We start from the raw sequence: 19292 nt of genomic DNA on the forward strand, positions 1-19292 counted from the left end.
ATGATAAAAGGGACAAGACGAAGAGGAAATTGAGGCATTCTACAACAGATGTAAATAAGTTGGTTTATTCTTTACATCCCGATGATGGTTTTTGATATTCGCCAGAAATATGACCAAGTTGTGGCAGAAGAAGGTCTTTTGAAGAGTGAAAGTTGGCACAAACACAACTGTATTTTTCCCCACTACTGAATGTAGCTGTTTAGGAGAAATCTGTGTATGATCGTCTGCCTCACTGTCTGTTTATGGTGTCAGATTGCAGAAGAGAGGGTGTTAAATAAGAGCACTGACACCTGCATGGACAGTCAGATGAAGGACATGTTGTTTATGGTTCAGGTAAGTAAGTGTTGAACCAACATAACATCACTGAGGTGACCTTAATATAATATTATTATTGAGCTTATATTGCCCCTATAATTTATTATAACAGATTGACTGTTTTAATAAAACAGGTGATTGCTGTCATACAAAGAAAATGAAGACAATGTACCATATGTTCATAATGTCATCACCACACCCAATAAATCATTAATACCAGAAAACAGGAGTCAACTTCAACAGGGTGTTTTATCAAGTCATAATGTCAGAGAAGTTTTATTAGAGTAGAAGATTAGTCACTTACTACATTTTCCACAACGTATGGAGTGTCAATTCACTGATGATGTCATCGGATTTAACGATCTTGATCGCTGTCCGAGGCTGTTCAAGGGGACAAGAGAACAATTGGAGGAGAACGTACAAAAATAATTCCGTCTTATAACACTGCTAGTCCGATTGATACTCATGATCTGACCCTTTGAACTTTATTTTACAGATTTTACATCGTATGTTTAAACTTAAAATCAATTTCTTGAAAGAAATTACGTGACTAGCATATTTTGTGTAGTATTTGGACTTGTATTGTTGTAATTAAGTCTTAAACATGTGTGTGTGTGTGTGTGTGTGTGTGTTCCTCAGTTAAATTCAACACCAACATTTCTGTTGTATTAGTTGGATGTAAGAGCTATAAAAGTCCAGTGTTGCAAGTGTTGGCCACTAGGGACTCCCATAAACTCATCACATGAACATACAGAAGAGAATAATGAGCTATCACATATAGCCTACATGTACAACACTCCTGTAGTTTAACTATTTGTTGTATTTTGTGTTTCTACAACAGTAAGGAGGGAGTGTACAACACAGAGTATGAATTTCTACTTAAGTCTGTAACCTGTCACATGGTGTCAGGCCTTTTCCTTAAAAGGGGAATGGATCTTTCACAGACTGGTTTGCTTCCTATAAAATATATATAGGCTAATATATAAAAAAGTTGATGAATCAAAGTGAGCTAATGTAACATAGCTAGCCCTCTATCTAAAAAACTAAATACAGATATTTGTAATATGTTAGGCCCTATATGTCATATTGTCACTCCACCTCTAATAAAAGTAATCCAAAGCAACAATAGGCCACTTTCTTTATTTTATATGATCAAAAATGTGAGCCTCACGCCTGATACCCTTGAATTTGTGAGAGTTAGCCTACCTGTTGATTCATGCTAACATGCCCTCGGGCACGCGCGGCGCCTCGCGCTCTGCTCACATGACGTTACCCAGCATTCTGCGGGCGCGCGGACAGAAACATCAAGGAAGAGGATGAGGGTCGGTAAGTGAAGCCAGGTTGACTCTCTACTAAGTCACATTATGTACACATATCTGTCTTGTTTGTCTAATCTTTTAGGGTTTGTCTTGCTACGGGATGTTAGCGACGAATATGAAACGGTGTCACCGTGTTTCAGCGCTTTAATATGATATGTAACAGAAAGCAACAGTGTGATCCACCGTTAAACTCCTACAACTTGGTGTGTGGGTGACGTTGCCGACGGTTGAAACGAACGGCTAACGTCAACGTTCTAAAAGAGAAGTTTGTGTGGAGGTATGGAGGCAAGCTAGCGGAAGAGCAACGGCTAAAAATGCTCTAAGCCCTGGAGAAAAGAGAGACATTTAAACAGTATGAGAAGCTGATATCTGTGCTGGAAAGTGATATCAGTGTTGGAGCGTTACAGAGGAGAATCTGATGACAGCTTTACGTCATTTATCAGCTGAGGTGGTTTAAGGGGCTGCAGGAGGGACACCCAGGCGTTTTATTGTGGTAAATACATGGTGAGAATCAAGTCCTCATTATACAAAAGAGAAACTGAAAATAAGACTGAACATTAAGAACTGAGTCAAAATGAAACCAGGCTTATCAATGATTATTCCTGAAACTTAACATTTTTTTTATAGTAAAGACGAAATAACACCATGTCCTAGATATTTTTTTAGGCCATTTAAAGTACATTTTTATTAGTTAGGCTCAATATCAAAACTTACAATTTGCCTCAAGGCTGTACAACACATGACATGCAATCTTTAGACCCATACTCTAAGTTAAAATCCCCCCAAATAAAACCCTTAATGTGGAAGAAATTGAGGAAAAAAACACCAGGAAGTGCAACTGTATAGGGATCCCTCTCCCAGGAGCAAGACATGTATACAACTGAGGTTATAAAGAATGTGGAAGCGGATTTCTGCCAGAAAAAGTAAAACAAAAAATTTGCCTTGATGTTAAAAATATCCACATTAGTCATAATTATGAGATAAAACCTCATTACATAATTATGACTTATGTCATAAACCTTATATCTTGCATTTATGACTGTTTATCATAATTCTTTTATCTTATAATTTGGAGTTCATGTCATAATTTTGACTTTTATCAAGTAAATGTAACTTTTATCTCTTCATTTAGATTATGACTTATGATAATTAATTTTTATCTAATAATTAACTATTTCTGATTTTATAATTTTGGCAATTTATCTCTTGATTATGACTTTTTACTGCATGACTTGAATTTCCATCCCATAATTTTGACTTTTTATCGATCTGACTTTCCATGGCTGTAATTGTTAGGCTTTTTTTTGGGGCAGATATGGGCTTCCATCGTGTTCTTATTGTCGACAAACCTACGAACAAGTGCTGTCTCTGTATCCAAACCCTAATATAGCTTATTCCTCTGTATTAAAGACCTCCATTGTTGTCCAAAATCCCATCAGAGAGCACTGTTGCGCTCATAAACCCCTAGAAACGCTCTACCCGCTGCTGTTTCAGTAACATTTTCTAAAAACTAGTAGTGCTAAAGTTAAAGGAACATTTTTTTTTAAATATTAAAATCTTTAATAATCACTATGCTTGATGCTGACATCCATGACAGTTTGGGAAGTTTGGATGCTTTGAAAGATATAATAACATTTTGTTGCTTTAAGTCTGTTCAGGGGATTTGTTTACAATGAGACAAAATATAGAATAACACCAAGCTTATCTTTTTAGATATCTGATTGCAGTGATTACTCTCAGCTGATCTTTGGTCATGTATCGTCAACAAGAATGCTTTAGTTTAGAATCATTGTGACCACATGTTGTCTGACATCTTGCTGTTGTAAGCGCTCTCTGGTGGACAAACAACATATACAAACAAATTAAAGACTTAAACAGAATGGGTTTAAAGAGAAATCAATGGAATAAGATACAGAGAAAGTTGGATTAAGTAAGACAGACTTCTAAAAAACAACCCACGCCACCACAAACAATAATCCTTTCTGATGTGGTTCCCTGGGACAGAGGTTTATCTGTGGTCAGTCAGGGCTGCAGCAACTATTGACTACTCTGAACGTATGTCCTCTGTGTTTGTTTGTGGGCTTATAAATGGCTTGAGAAGGAAATATAACAGATGTTCAGTCTCTCCTTTGCTACAGTCCTGCCTGTGGTCAAATGCAGATCACACATTGCTCTAGTGGTATTCAAACATATGGGTATCTCATGTCTACTTCAGATGGCTTGCTCAACACAAAGTTACTGGAATATTGTTGCTGTCATAAGCCTAAAAAGGCTGCAGACTGTGAATGCTGAGCAGAAATAGAAAAACACAATCAGGCATGTGTCATTACTGTGATAAAGCCTCCAGTGTTTATGAACATTACCACAGCTAGCAGAGTGTCCTGATTTCACGTTCAGCTGCAGGCTCTGTCTGAGCGCTGACAGCTGCTGTTGACTGAGCAGAGATTTTCAACTTTTTGTAACACCTAAAGCCACACTGCACAACGTCTCTGCTGCATACATGAACATTAACATGAAAAGATTAAAAAGACATCACATTTTAAGAAATAGCGCTAATGCTAGCTGCCTTTTAGCAGGTGTTATTGGGCTGCTACTGTCTTGTGCAACTGCCGTGATGACATTTTACCTGTGTCCATCTCTAACTGCAGAACTCAGAGAAGCAGTAGAGTGGTGTACAGTGACACAAACATTCTCCAAACGTTGTGTTCTTAGATAACAGTTAACAATCCATTGCTTTCAGTTGAACCGTCTTAAAACCAACAGGCAATTTTCACTGTATCCATTCTTTTGTTTGCTTGTTGTGCACGTTTTCTATTCATTTCCAGTGTTTGTGTGTTATCTAGACAGAAAGCGGACTCTTGATTAACAGGTTTTCAATATTTTCAATCAATCTAACCATGGATTTGTTTGAATAAGACATCCAGTTGTTTAATTTTGTTCTGTCTTTGTGTTTTATTGACAACAACGAGAAATCACACGGAACTAGTTTTTATGCTCCCTCTGTCGTCATTTGTTGAAATCTTCTCCCGTATTTGATGCCATCACAGTCAGTCAGTCTGAGCCGTCTAGTTTCAAAGTGTTATCCTCAGTCTGGACTGGAACTTCAACCCTAGACCAAACAGATAAGAAGACAATAATCCAGCAAAGCAGGAGATGAGGTCATTTAGAGCTTCATGTTTACCCTTTGGGTCTATTCTCTTTATCATGCACATCACATGTCTGCTGTGTGGAGATATAAAGGAAGCTAAGCTGCTCCTCTCATTCTCTCTCTCTCTCTTTCCCAGCCTCAGATATGGATTACAAGCTTGTGTTTGCGGCCTTGGAGACAGTATGTGAAGACAACATTTCTATCTTGGGTGGCCCCTCTGATTTGCCGTACGGCGCTGTTGCCTCGCGCCTGGTCACGTGCATGAGAGAGATTCGTGAGCACGGCCGAGCCCTGGAGCCTGTGGTCGGCAGCTTCACCGCCGTGTACCACCATTATGACTTTGACGCACAAACGCCTGGGAACGGTTACCGCACACTGGTCAAGGTAAGAATGATCCTATTGACTGGATGTGTTGCTCCACTCACTGTTACTGTTAGAATGAGGCTTGTAGTCTGTAAACAGCAGGGTTTTAAAGGTAACACTTTAAATAATTGTTATAAAAGTAGGGCTGTAAGTAATGATTTTTTCCATAATATTTATTTTCTTAAATAATCTTTTGATCATTTTGTTCATTAAATGTCAAAAACTAATAAATAATGTGGATTAAAATTCTCTTAAAAACTCAAAGTATTCACATTATTTTAACAAAAAAAAAGAGAAAAACAGCGTTTATTTACAAGAAAGTTTGATTGTCAACATGTTTCTAATGGCGCTGGGGTTTTACCCCATGTATCCTCGACAAATGCTTTTCCTCTCTTTGTTTCAGGTCTTGCAGTCTTGTCTTCTGCACATCATTCACAAAGGCCGCTACATCGCCTCAAACTACAACAGTGCCTTCTTCAGGGCGGACCACAATGCCTCTGAGATGGAGGCGTACTGCAGCGCTCTCTGCCAGCTGCGCGCCCTGCTTCACCTCGCCCAGCGGCTGATCAACGACAACGACTACGGCCAGCTGTACTCCCTGCAGGACGGGAATCTGAGCGGAAAGTTTGTGCAGGAGTACAGCTCCATGCACAAAGCGTGTTTCTATGGCCGCTGCCTGGGCTTTCAGGTCAGCCAACAAACACTTGATTTATTTATCACCAGTTGCTTTTATTTACATCAAATTCTTTAGCACGCTGTAGTTGGTTGCATCACCGAAATGTGATTTTCTGTCCCTCATAACCTGTTCAGTTTTGTGAAAAGTATTTAAAGACGATTCAAAGTCCGTTTTGGCTTCTTTAGATTATTTAAAAAGCTCTTATTACTAAATGTCCATTGTGTCTTTTCACAGTTCTCACCAGCTCTACGTCCAGTCCTCCAGACTATTGTCATAAGCATGATTTCTTATGGAGAGACGTTTGGTAAACAGCAGTCCGGCTTAGGTAAGTCTATTCGTCTAATCCTGGCTCGTCCATGATGTTGTGGTATGGCTGGAAGCTCGTATTTCATATGTGTTCATGCTTAAAATCATCCCTCTTTTTCAAGGTATGGCAGCCCTTTCACTTCTCACATCAGGGAAGTACGTCATTGATCCAGAGTTGCGGGGTGCCGAGTTTGAACGCATCACGCAAAACCTGGACATGCAGTTCTGGAAGTCCTTCTGGAACCTTACAGAGTCCGGCCTTATAACAGTAGGCAGGGTCAAATATTCTCTAACTGGCTCTTACATTAGCTGTAGTCCTCATATATGTTTCAGCAGCTCAATCCCCTGCTTGTCTTTTTCCGTCCAGGGCTTCAGCAGAATAGCTTCCAGCCCAGTGCAAGTGAACTTCACCCTGACTTTGCCTCCTGTTAGTCTGCGCCTCCCACTGGCCTCAGACCCCAGTCTGACAGCCTCTGTGTCCCCTCCAATAGCCCACTGGGGACCCGGGCCAGTCCATGTACGCCTGATCTCCTATGAGATTCGAGAAGGACAGGTGAGGCTCCGCAGCTCCAACACAGGGATGGGGTGAGAAGGTGTTCAGAAGAAAACACAGAAGATAATCGTGTTAAATGGAAAATAATCGAATGGAATTTGGTTTTATTTAACAACACAGAAAATCATCGATGTATTTAACTTAATTGTCTTAATCATCCTTTATTATTAATGACCTTGTAACTTGTTTTATAGGACAGTGAAGAGCTGCTAGCCTTGTCCAGCAGAGATCCTCCACCTATCTCAGCCTCCCAACTTCCCTGGGTGCAGAAGCAGCCTCGCTCACCCTGGCTGCTCATCCACTTCCACGGAGGCGGCTTCGTGGCCCAGACATCCAGATCCCATGAGGTACAGTAGATGGTGGGGATGCCCTAAATCCTATTATGAAAACAGTAATAAAACCATATAACAGATGTTTTAAGCCTATAGCATGTTTCACAATCTCCAAACAATACAATGATATTATGGCTGCCGTGGTTTGCAGTTCATCACACATATTTCTTCTGTTTTCTCCTTACGAAACAGAATTATCTTCGGACTTGGTCGAAGGAGCTGAACGTCCCCATCCTCTCCGTGGATTACTCTCTGTCGCCGGAAGCGCCTTTTCCCAGAGCTCTGGAGGAATGTTTCTACGCGTACTGCTGGGCTCTGAAGAACTGTCACCTGCTGGGTAAGAGCATCATAACACACGACTGTAGTCAATCATTAATTCAGCACAGTAACTGGTGAATTATTTTCCTTTTGAGGGGGAAATTTAACTATATTTATAAGTGTAAGCTATTTTTTGCAAGCCTTCAGTTTTGTTTGAACCTATAATAAAAACTGTTACCAAGTTGTAAAATGAATCAAAAGAATACAAACACTTGTGTTGTTATGTTACTATACGTTGGTGACAATGTAAACATACAGTATTTGGTGTGTAAGTATCAGCAGTTGTCTGCAGTTATTATTTATAATGCATCTGACAGTCACGACGGCTCAAATAGAGCAGAAAATTTGTCTTTCATTCATGCAAATTAGTATTTATAAATATAACATAACGTGTGATTTCACAGCAACGTGTTCCTGAGCAAAATGCAAATGTACAATATGTGCCAAACTAGTCACACAAGATTTACTGATAGCTGTATTTGTACAGTGACCAATACACAATCTGAACACCTTAGTGAAAGCTTCATGTTCCCTTTTACATAGGTAGATAACAAAGGGACACAGTGTACCAGTCACATATGTGGTGTAACGTGTTGTCAAGGTGGAGAAGCACATGATGTACTGAACCTGGCATGTTAAGTGTTGTAGGTATGCAGAACATGGAGCATGGAAAGTGTCATATGTGCTCACAGAAAAGGTAGAACAGTGTAAGATATACGACTGATAATGAGAGGACTGGTATTATTTAGATAGTAATAGTTGAGTTTTTTGTGTCTCAGGCTCCACAGCGGAGCGCGTTTGTCTGGCAGGTGACAGCGCTGGAGGAAACCTCTGCATCACCGTGTCCATGAAGGCCATGTCCAGCGGCATCCGGGTCCCTGACGGCATCATGGCCGCCTACCCCGCCACCCTGCTCACTACCGACGCCTCGCCCTCCCGCCTGCTCACGCTCATCGACCCGTTGCTGCCTCTAGGTGTTCTCGCAAAGTGTCTAAATGCCTATGCAGGTATGTGGGAGTACAGGAGGTGTGTGCGTTAGGTATGTGCTGTTTCATGCGTCATTTAGCACAAGAGAACGTTGTGGCGCCGCTGCAAGAGCAAACAGAATCTAAGAGGGATTTATGTGTAAACGGGAGGAAAGAGAGATGGACAAACAATCTTCACTTCTGTTCTTATTTCACTTTGCTTGAATTATCACCACTTTGGCGCTGTGTAGCTGGCTTACAGGTTTGGCTGGTAAGCCTTATGTAAGTCATCGCCACTGTAAAAACCTGAAGCTTGTTTGGTTTAAATGTACAGTATTATCTAGCACTGACTGATTTTAAAGCCTGCATTGAATAATGAATTATATTCAATGATATTCAAGGACAGAGAAACGCTTGAATGTAAATGCAGCAGTTTGAGTAATGAATACAGCTTGTTGCCATGTGAACTCTGTATCTATCAAGCAGGAAATAGACTGGAGTGGACTGTACTTATAGGGCACTTTTCTAGTCTTGCAACCATTCAAAGCACTTATACACACTACATGTCACATTCACCCTTTCACACACTGATGGCAGAGGCTGCTACGTAAAGTGTCCAACATCACATTCACACACCGATGGCTATGCCACCGTTAGCAATGTGGGATTCAGTGTCAAAGCGACACTTCGAAATGTAGACTGAGGGATCGAACCACAAACCTTCCGATTGAAAGCGACCCACTATACCACTGTGCCACAGGTTCCCCAGGTTAAAATCAGTATTTGTTGCGGAGCTCCGTTCATAGACACTGAATTAGAAGTTGGTTTCACCTGCTCATGCTTTTTAATTTTGCATTTTCTCTGTCTTTTCAGCAACCTACTGTATATTGTACCATCTTCACCCATTTAGGCAGTACATTACCATTTGTTATTGTAACGAACAAGAAAACTTGACCTGTTACATGTCATCTAAAATCATCTGTGTTTGACATATTCAGTCTTCTATATGGCAATCAAAAAACTTCAGACATAAGCCACAATTTCATCCTTAACATCCACATTCATACTGCAATGTTACGTCATCATCATCTCATTATCTCCCCCCAGGTGCAGACTGTCAGACGGTGCAGCCTACAGTGGGGAACAGCAGTCTAAGCGCATTTGGAAGAGACACCGCTGTGCTCCTCAGTGATCTCACCCAGGGAGCCTCCAACTGGATCCAGTCATTCCTGGACCCCCACCGGATTTCAGGTGGAGCACGCTCGCTGTCATCAACAATGAGGAGTTCCCAGATCAACCAAACCGACAGGACATCTGCTCACACCTCCACACAAAATTGTGGCGATCAAATGGATTACCCAGACGGCTTTCAGCCCCTACGGTCAGAGTGCCTGGCTTTTATCCGCCCAACGTCCTGCCCTATTATCAAGAACCCGTTTGTGTCACCCCTGCTGGCTCCCAACAACCTGCTGAGAGGCCTGCCGCCTGTACACATAGTGGTAAGAGAGGGTAGAGGAGCTGAGGGAAGCTTTCTAGAAATACTAGTGTTTATTTTTTAAGATATGATCCAGACCTTTAGAACAACTTGTTTTTTCAGTCCTTGTTTCCTGATTCCTCCATGTCTCCTCGCAGGCCTCTGCTCTGGATGCCTTGTTGGATGACTCTGTGATGTTTGCCAAGAAGCTGCGAGACATGGGCCAGCCTGTGAGTCTGACGGTGGTGGAGGACCTGCCTCACGGCTTCCTCAGCCTTTCGCAGCTCTCCAGGGAGACGGAGGTCGCTTCAGCAATCTGTGTGGAGCAAATGAGGAAGATTTTCCAGGAGGAAAACTCGACACCTTCTCTTCGCAGACGACCAAACCTGCAAGAGACTTACCAGAGTACCAGTCCGTCAGGATGATATATCTGTCGGTCTTCAGACTCTGTTGTTCTTGAATGAGAGAAAGAGATGTGTTATTATGTGGAGGGAGAGATGCAATAATCTTAGGAAAAGGAAAAACAAGTCAGGGAGAATTATGCAGACGTAACAAAAACTGTAGGAAGCTTTGGGGTGCTGACTTTGAAAGCTATAACGCACAACACTAACTGTAGGCAGCAATCATTGAAAGGCCTATTAAAATGGACTCTAAGTATTTTTCTGCCAATGTTTACAAATTCATGTTCTAGACAAAAAACACATTGAGAATATTATAGACTTTAACCAGAGCTTAGAGCTATTTTTACATGACAAATGTCAGTGATGGGACCCGTTGTGCCTTGAATTCAAAGCGCTGCTGTATGAGTATCGTGTATGAAGAAAAGCTTTGCATCACAAAACTGACAGGATAAAAAGTTTACTACTATTCAAGATGCACTGTATTGTTATTCCATGATTAAATTTGGAACAAATGCATAATTGTTTACAATGTATTGATAAGGAGGCCTTCGGGTTGTATTTACCAGCAGCATGTGGATGTTGGTCTTAAAGTAACTTGTAATACTTTAATTATTTGTATTTCTTAATATAACTATTTAACACGGTTGTTATATTTGAAGTTGTTATATTAAATCAAAACTGAGAGGATTTATTGTGTTATCTAATCTGTTAACTCAGCTGGTTCTCTGCTCCTGAGAAACCTCTGGAACCTGTTTATATCAAGTTCAAGAGCTTTACCTGTTACATGCTCATACAGATGGGCAGCGAAATGCAATGACTGTAAAACAGGGCCCTGCAATTAAAAACACTTAATATAGCAAGACTATGAAATACAAAAAAGTGCAATGTGCAGCATGTGTGTGTGCATCATGTATCCATTATGCCTCACATGTATATGTCAAATGCCGTTTCTCAATCAGCCATTTCACATTGTGGTTCTTCATTGCATGTATACTGAAAAATCTGAATTGAGTTTAAAATCACACAAGGAATACCAAGGTTTCTGTTTAACCCATATGCACTCGTGTACTATTGTGTATTGCCTTCTTCTACTGGCCTGAAAAAGGCCACTGCAGAGCTTTTCACTTCAATAACACATTCTGGCGCAGTTTCAGCTTTTAATGGTGAATATTATCATGAAAATACAAACTTATTTTTCAAAATGTTCCACGTTCATTTTCTCACAGCAGTAACCAGGATGTGCCGGCAGGTGGCAATAACGCGATGAGTGTCAAATCTAATAAACAGGAGGGAGACGCCGAGGAAGAGAAGACGAAGAAGAAGGCGACCATGTTGATTTAAAGGAATAAGAAACACAATAGAGGCGATTAATTTCAAGTTAAAATCAGTTATTAAAGCGAATTGTAAAGAAAGTAGTCGATCAACCGCACACTGAGTATCCCTTACAAAATAACAGAGAAACTAAGGTAGGTTTGTGGTGACATGGAATCGTCCAATTTTGGTTAAAAACATCGGAGTTGTTGTGAGCTGGCTAGCTAGCACATAGCTTACGTTAGCGAGTGGAGTTATTTGTGCTAAATTAGCCTTGAGGCTAACGAGCTTGCTAATTGTGCCATGTAGCGTTTACAATGGACTTTCAAAGAACATAATGAAACAGATCTGTAACCTTATAGTCGTCAAACGTCACGCTTATATAATCATATTTCGGAATTTAAAGCCCATTTAAGGCTTGATAAACGAGTTATGTAGCGGCTTAGCGGCTAGTTAGCTATGAGCTAACACTGGCTTAGCTACAGCTCAATAGCCAAACGCAGCTAACGTTGGTTCTACAGAGACGCAGCATCAAGCTAACGTTGTTGTGTTATTGATTAATAAATGAATATAAGTAAAACCTGACATGGCTACATGTTTGGTTTGAATAATTGAAAGTTTGAAAGGAAAGTGTTTGTTAAACGGGTATGAAGTTAGTGTTCACCTGAATGTAAAACATAGCGTCGGGGGCAGGAGCGCACAATTTGAAACGAGCTAAAGTAAATTAGCTCGAAGTTGTCACTGTTTTAGCTTCAGTTTGGACAATATATATAAACAGTAATAATGACGTTTGTTTCAGTTAGACCAAGAGTTTGGACTGTAGGATAGTTTAACTAAAATCTTTGCAGTTTGTGCTTCTGTAATCTGCCCCAGCAGGATGCCACCTGGCAAGTTCACCTGTGCAAACTTACAAACAATTAAGCTGCTAAAGCTAAATTAACAAAATAATTTAGAGCCGAAAATAATGTTTCTGCTATATGTTGTTTTGTCTGAAAGAGTTCTCATATTTTATGTTTTTTGTATGTTTGTTTGTGATCATAAACTACATAGTGGGGGTGGGAATCACAGGGTCACTCATGATACAATATGTGGCCCACGATAACTGTAATATCACAATACAGCGATTCTGTGATAATTGAAATGTTGCAGGAAAATCATATAATGATGCATCACGATATCTGATTAACTGAAGAATACAAAATGCCCCTGAAAAGGTTAAGTACAGGATTTGTGTAATTCACTGCAATTAGGTGCCATGTCCTCAGATGTGGACACAAATCGAGATGAACAATGATCTGTTTAGAGCGCTGAATTTTTTTAAAATTAAAATATTGATATTTGGTGATAATTTATGATAAAAAACGAAGAATTTTTTAAGTATTTGCACGTATGAAGACATAATCAGGAAATGTTTTTGTTTGTTGTTCATGGTTCATTTTAAAACATTTTGGCTGCATTTATTTTTATTGTAGGTGACGAGTTTTGAGTTGTTGGCGGACTTAGAGGAGGCAGCGGGTTGATCACGGCCACACTCACACAGTTCAAACACCGACCTGAAGACCTGCGGTGTCTGGGGAGAGAGGGTCGAACACCTGGAGAGAAAGGAAACGCACACTGAGGACTCAAAAGGGGTGGAAAGCTTTTTGGCTTTGGACTAGATAACCCCCTTGTATGATTAGCGATTTCAGGATCAAGTTCTTTTTTCTCGTGTGGACCGACCTATATCCACGCAGTGGAAATAAACGGAGAGCATTACAGACTACATGATTTTGGGGAAAGACTTGTACAAAGTTGGAAATCCTTTTTTTCAAGGACAAGGATATTGAGCAACTCTGATGGACTCGAAGCAAAAACAGGAAGTATTGTTCAATTTAGAAACAGAAGTTTGAGCAATGAACTAAGATTATATTGAAGAAGCTGTTCCCCAAGTTCAGATTGCCTTAGTTGTTCTATTTCAGGACTTGAACCGCTTTGATACTTGTTCACATATAATTTTTCTATACTGTGGGCAAGTATATTCATGCATATGAATGCAAATTTCTCTTCATTTTGAAGAGCTCTTGTGTAAAAAGTTGTTTTTTTGTTGTTGTTCTCGTACGTCAGTCACTCTGTTGTTGAAGGGGACCGATCTGCACGTACATGTGTATATGTAAATACTACCAATTGACTTCTGTTGCAAAAGCTTTGGACTAAAAAAAGAATAGAGAATATTGTTTGTTAATGCTTTATTAAACTTTTTTACTTTTGAAGAGAATTTTTAAAAAGAAAAACCTAAGAGGCAAAAATCTAATACTTTGAGGGAAAACAAAGGAGAAGAGGAAAAATGGCAACTGCCAGAACAGAAAACGTTGGCCCGGTCGTCATGGGACTGAACAAGCAGAACGGGCAGCTCAGAGGACAGACCAAACCAGCTCCAGTACAGCCAGCACCCACAACTCAAGGAAAGGCTTTGGGTGCGCCCCAGATAGCAGGCGGTGCCCCCCAGGACGGAGGAGGCATCAAGTTTGGAGATGACTGGAAAAAGAGCCTAAAGCTCCCACCCAAAGACAACAGGGTCAAAACCTCAGTGAGTTAAACTCGATAACAGTTGATTTCACTTCGGCGTTAAACTGCTTCTCGACTGTTATTCTAACTACTTTGTGTCTGCTGTAGGATGTGACGTCCACTAAGGGGAATGAATTTGAAGATTACTGTCTCAAAAGAGAACTCCTGATGGGCATCTTTGAGATGGGTTGGGAGAAACCTTCCCCTATCCAGGTTTGTTTACATTTTGTCAAATTTACTTTGCTGACCAGATGAGCCCAATGTGATCCTTATGTAGCCCTTTTAGTATTTTTCCTTAGTTCCCCAGAGGGTTTTTCTTTGTATATCTGCACCTGGTTCAACCATACATCTGCCTGTATTGAGAAGGTAACTGTAGAAATGCAGACAGAAAACAGAGAAAAGGGCAAAAGTCAAAGAAAGGTCACTGAAAAATCAAACCAGGGACGTTATAGTTTTTATAGTTGGCAACTAGACTGCTGTCTTGAGGAGATTGACAAACAATCAGACATATTTGGAACTCTTTTGGCTCATTTTACACAGATTCAAAAAGCACTATGTAATGTGAAGAAGTGCGATACAACAATAAAGCATACATTTGTATCCTTGCAGGAGGAGAGCATTCCTATCGCCCTGTCTGGACGGGATATTCTGGCTCGGGCTAAGAACGGAACAGGGAAAAGTGGAGCTTATCTGATCCCGCTCCTGGAGAGAATAGACCTGAAAAAGGACCACATACAGGGTGAGAATCTTATTACTCGTTTCTCATGCTTCTTCTCTTTCCTCCTCCAGGGTTCTAACAAAGTCCTGAAAGTTTGGAAAGTAATGTATTTGCTGTGCGGAGCTTGATTACGTGATATAATCTACCATTTTAGTAACGTGTACATTTTTATACCCAAGCACTTGTGATGGTGCCCACCCGTGAGCTGGCGCTGCAGGTGAGCCAGATCTCCATCCAGATCAGCAAACACCTGGGAGGAGTGAAAGTCATGGCGACCACCGGGGGCACCAACCTGCGAGATGACATCATGCGCCTGGATGAGACCGGTAAGAATGTCACTGATGTTTTCGTAGCATTTTTAAAGTGTACAAATTATAGTTATAGAAGGTAAAGTAAGTCGTGTCCGTCAAATTTATCTGCTGTTTTTCACATCAGTGCATGTGGTCATCGCCACGCCTGGTAGGATCCTGGACTTGATAAAGAAGGGAGTGGCAAAGGTGGACCGTGTCCAAATGATGGTGATGGATGAGGTACACTTTAAATAAACCTACAAACATACCAAAAAGTTCTGCTTGTAATCAGAAATATTGATTGTCAAAATGCTCTTAAGTCTGTCATTGTCATCATGAATCTTGTAAAAACGCTCCCATGTCAAACCGTCTCTGTTTCCCCTCAGGCGGATAAGCTGTTGTCTCAGGACTTTGTGGTGCTCATCGAGGATATCATCAGCTTCCTGGCCAAGAACAGGCAGATCCTGCTCTACTCTGCAACCTTCCCCATCAGCGTGCAGAAGTTCATGGTGAGAGCGCCGGCTAATTGCTGCATCGCTCGGCCAACTGTGATGGCTCTGAGCCACCTGGCACCACTTGGCTCACACTGCAGACCAAGCTGTTCTTACTCTGCACCCAGACCTGTGTTTGTGTCGGTCTGTCGTATGCTTTAACAGAGCGCTCCTTGTCTCATTATTCAGACCACGAATACAAGGTTTGATCGTTTAGAGTCTCTGAAAGCTTAAATGTTATTTATTAGATGTTCTTTGAAATGCATTCATGTAGACAGCAATTTTTAATCATGCATTAATACTTGTTTTCAATTAAGTTAAACTAAACTCAGAGTGCCTACATGCTTGTACGTCAGTGAAATTGCATTGTGTCTGCACTCTCTTAACATTTATTCTCCATGTGTCCTTGCTGCAGGCCAAGCACCTTCAGAAGCCCTATGAGATAAACCTGATGGAGGAGCTGACTCTGAAGGGCATTACTCAGTACTACGCCTACGTGACAGAGAGGCAGAAAGTCCATTGCCTCAACACACTGTTCTCCAGGGTAACTGACTAACTCCACATACACTCTGCATTTCAAACTGTTCAAACAATTGTCTTCCAAATGCATCGGTTTAAAAATGGCTTTGTTGGCAACTCAGTAAGGCTTTCTTTTGCTCGAATTCCCGTTTAAACAGAAAATCGGTCAACTTAGGATTTTGATCCGAACCAGATAACAGGACACGATGTTGATACATGGATCCCTAACGTATTGTTTGTGTTTTCTCTCCCTCCCTCCCCCGTCACAGCTTCAGATCAACCAGTCTATTATCTTCTGTAACTCCACTCAGAGGGTGGAGCTCTTGGCCAAGAAGATCACTCAGCTGGGCTACTCCTGTTTCTACATCCACGCCAAGATGATGCAGGTACAAGGACGAAATGTTGCCTTTGATTTCTCTCTTGTACAAGCTGAAGACAAAACAGCCAAAAGTTGTTTATGTCTCTCTCTAGCTGGTGTCCTCTTTTTGAAGCATTGTGTGTCTTCCTTTGTTTTCAGGAATACAGAAACCGTGTGTTCCACGACTTCAGGAATGGACTGTGCAGAAACCTGGTCTGCACTGGTGAGTTTCTGTTGTTCTCTTAAGCCTGGCACACACTAGATTTTAATTGTGCTCCTATAGTGTGTGGAGAGCAACAATTGCGCCAAAACGGCACACACTAACAGATCCATTCACCAACAACCAGAGTCCCGACTCTCAAAACTGCAAATCTCACACAACTATCGCGGTCAAACGAGACTTTAGACTAAACCAACATGGCAGGTGACCGATCTGCCGATATTTTACAACTCATTTAGCCAATTACCGATACCGATTTTTCTTCCCGCACACCTAATTGCAGAGATCATCAACTCTCTTCTGTATTGGAATTAGCGTACAGTATAATGGTGATACTCTTATCACATTTGTTACAACGGTCGGGGTGACGGGTCTTGAGATGGTTAATCAAGTTTGTAGTGTTGAAAGACTTTGCCTCGGCTCCTCCTCGCATCACCGAAGCTGAGCAGTCATTGCAAATAGCAGTTTTGCTATCTATTTCGGACACTTTGAAAAACATCCACACCACGGACATTTTGGCTTCTAACTCTCTCATGCTGCAGGTAGACACACGTGACGTCATCACGCTGCGCCGCACAGGTCTTCTTCGCACCGGGTACATTGCGCCGAGGTCGGGCATTTAATCAAGTATGCAGCAGCCCATTATTTAATCGGTTAATTATATCCGATAGTTAATTTCTAAGCCAATATCGGCCGATACCGATAACGTGCCGATAATATCGTGCATCCCTATGTTTAATATGTGCGACTTGAAATCAGTGAGGCCACGACGGCCTTCCGAGCAGAACGGGGGAAGTAAAATCACTCTTAACATCCCTCACAGCACAGGAGCATCTGGAGAGATCATCTTTAGAACCATCAAAAAATTTACGCTCTTCAGAAGGGGGCGTACCCCGCTTTACTCATTTAAAAAGTAGCCATCTGTTGCCATCATCTCTGACAGGCAAAGAAGTTATCAGAGATTACAATCTAATATTTGTTTCCCGACAGATCTGTTCACCAGAGGTATCGACATCCAGGCTGTCAATGTAGTCATCAACTTCGACTTCCCCAAGAACGCTGAGACTTACCTCCATCGTATTGGAAGATCAGGTACGTTGTTTACTCCTTCATTGCCTGTATACATTCATTAGAATAAAGCTTCCCGGGGCGCTGGTCGGTAGAGCAGGCGCCCCGTACAGAGGCTACAGTCCTGGATGCACTGATCGCAGGTGTGACTCCCGCTCTGCAGATCATTTGGTGCATGTCAACCCCCACTCTCTACTCTTCCCTTCTGCTGTCCTATGTAGTGAAGACAACAAATGATTCCCTGCTCATTCATAACAAAACTAAAACATCACAATTGTGCCAAGAAAGTACAAAGAATCAAAAGCATCTTTTAATGCAGAAAGATTTTCTTTATATTGTTGAATTCTGTCCCCCTCAGGGAGGTTTGGTCACCTTGGCTTGGCCATCAACCTGATCACATCAGAGGACCGCTTCAACCTGAAGGCCATCGAGGACCAGCTGGTGACTGACATCAAGCCCATTCCCAGCAGCATCGACAAGAGCCTCTACGTGGCCGAGTTCCACACGTCCGGCGCCGACTGTGACGTGGAGGAGGTGGAAGAGAAGCCAGGACGCCAACAGGACAGCACCTAGAACAGGTGAGATGCTGGGAGAAGCTGGCTCTTTTTTTGCATGAATAACTTGAGGACCGTCTTCCTAATCTGAAGTTTTGTCTTCCTTTAGGACATTGGGACACACGGGGCTTTTGCACAGACATCAGCGCTTGCACACAGGCTTCAGACAACTCTTCGGTTTCACATCTCTCACTTGTTTTCAGAGCCTGTTAAATGGATGTAAAGGCTGTTTTTTATTTTAAGCATTTCCTTGTAAAGAGAGCTGCCTCATTTTTATTTTTTATTATTTCAGAAACTTTATTGTTTTGCACCAAACTCAGAACGGACCGTGCATCCTGCTCATGAGCTTAGCCTATCTTGTATCTGTGTCAAACAGCCGTGCAGATGAGTATCAAAGCTGTTTTGAAGCCGTCGTCCTCGGAGACGGTTTTCATTCCCAGCAGAAAGGTCGGTCTCTCTTTTTAATGTTACAATGGTGCACCTCCACCAGCCATCGTTCTGTCCACGTACACTGTTGTCGTCACTTAAGTGCCTTACTTACTCCCATGTGCACTCATCCATTCATAGCCTGCTGTCGTCCGTCATGCAGCAGAGAACGAGCACAAATAATATGAATTCAATAGGAACCCGAGTTATACAAACATCCATTATGCAAGGGAAAAAGGCAACACACACACCTGCTGAGAGGCGTGTCGAAAACAAATCCTTAACAAAACATCCTGAATGTGAACGTTTATTCTTAATGTGAACGTTGCAATAAAAAAGGGCAGCTTTATTTAAATACTGCGTGACTGTTTTTCCCTTTCACCATGAACAAAACATGAGCTGAGTTAATACGAGAAGACGGCTACAGACACAAGCCCCGCCCCCCTCATACTGTTTCATGGATGTTAGCCTGCAAACAGCCTCATGCTGTTTCGTTATAGCTGTCGCTGGTGAGTTCGCCTGCAGACAGCTGCTGTCTGGAGGTTCTTTTACATATAAAAAAAAAAATCACATTGGGCTGGAGAAAACTGTAAAACCATCGACCGCTGAAGCTGGTATATGAG

General features: G+C 41.5%; 2 protein-coding genes across 2 annotated transcripts; both read left to right on the top strand.

Annotated features, from left to right (window-relative positions):
- The first annotated feature begins 1619 nt into the window (after positions 1-1619).
- Positions 1620-10848, top strand: lipea (lipase, hormone-sensitive a). Its single transcript, XM_069681023.1, has 11 exons — positions 1620-1641; positions 4919-5166; positions 5549-5833; positions 6056-6146; positions 6250-6395; positions 6495-6680; positions 6875-7027; positions 7205-7349; positions 8110-8337; positions 9403-9794; positions 9928-10848. Exons 1-11 carry the CDS (start codon positions 1632-1634, stop codon positions 10192-10194), a joined length of 2151 nt encoding a protein of 716 aa, XP_069537124.1. The 5' UTR covers positions 1620-1631; the 3' UTR covers positions 10195-10848.
- Positions 10849-11491: 643 nt separating this feature from the next.
- LOC138608470 (probable ATP-dependent RNA helicase ddx6) lies at positions 11492-18603 on the top strand. The gene is made up of 13 exons (XM_069681059.1): positions 11492-11636; positions 12954-14047; positions 14134-14238; positions 14635-14764; positions 14923-15069; positions 15179-15273; positions 15420-15542; positions 15940-16068; positions 16313-16429; positions 16561-16624; positions 17612-17713; positions 18048-18267; positions 18353-18603. Exons 2-12 carry the CDS (start codon positions 13805-13807, stop codon positions 18260-18262), a joined length of 1470 nt encoding a protein of 489 aa, XP_069537160.1. The 5' UTR covers positions 11492-11636; positions 12954-13804; the 3' UTR covers positions 18263-18267; positions 18353-18603.
- The last annotated feature ends 689 nt before the right edge of the window (positions 18604-19292 follow it).

This window comes from Semicossyphus pulcher, unplaced genomic scaffold (assembly GCF_022749685.1).
Source record: "Semicossyphus pulcher isolate SPU_LCO1_2020_fin unplaced genomic scaffold, fSemPul1.0.p SCAF_5, whole genome shotgun sequence".
Classification (NCBI taxonomy): Eukaryota; Metazoa; Chordata; class Actinopteri; order Labriformes; family Labridae; genus Semicossyphus; species Semicossyphus pulcher.

Excerpts from the sequence above, each read along its gene's own strand:
- LOC138608470 (XM_069681059.1), top strand. The coding sequence starts at position 13,805 with ATGGCAACTGCCAGAACAGAAAACGTTGGCCCGGTCGTCATGGGACTG. Across the intron at positions 14,239-14,634 it reads AGAAACCTTCCCCTATCCAG|GAGGAGAGCATTCCTATCGC; the intron begins GTTTGTTTACAT and ends GTATCCTTGCAG. Across the intron at positions 14,765-14,922 it reads GAAAAAGGACCACATACAGG|CACTTGTGATGGTGCCCACC; the intron begins GTGAGAATCTTA and ends TTTATACCCAAG.
- lipea (XM_069681023.1), top strand. Across the intron at positions 6,681-6,874 it reads ATGAGATTCGAGAAGGACAG|GACAGTGAAGAGCTGCTAGC; the intron begins GTGAGGCTCCGC and ends CTTGTTTTATAG. Across the intron at positions 8,338-9,402 it reads GTGTCTAAATGCCTATGCAG|GTGCAGACTGTCAGACGGTG; the intron begins GTATGTGGGAGT and ends ATCTCCCCCCAG.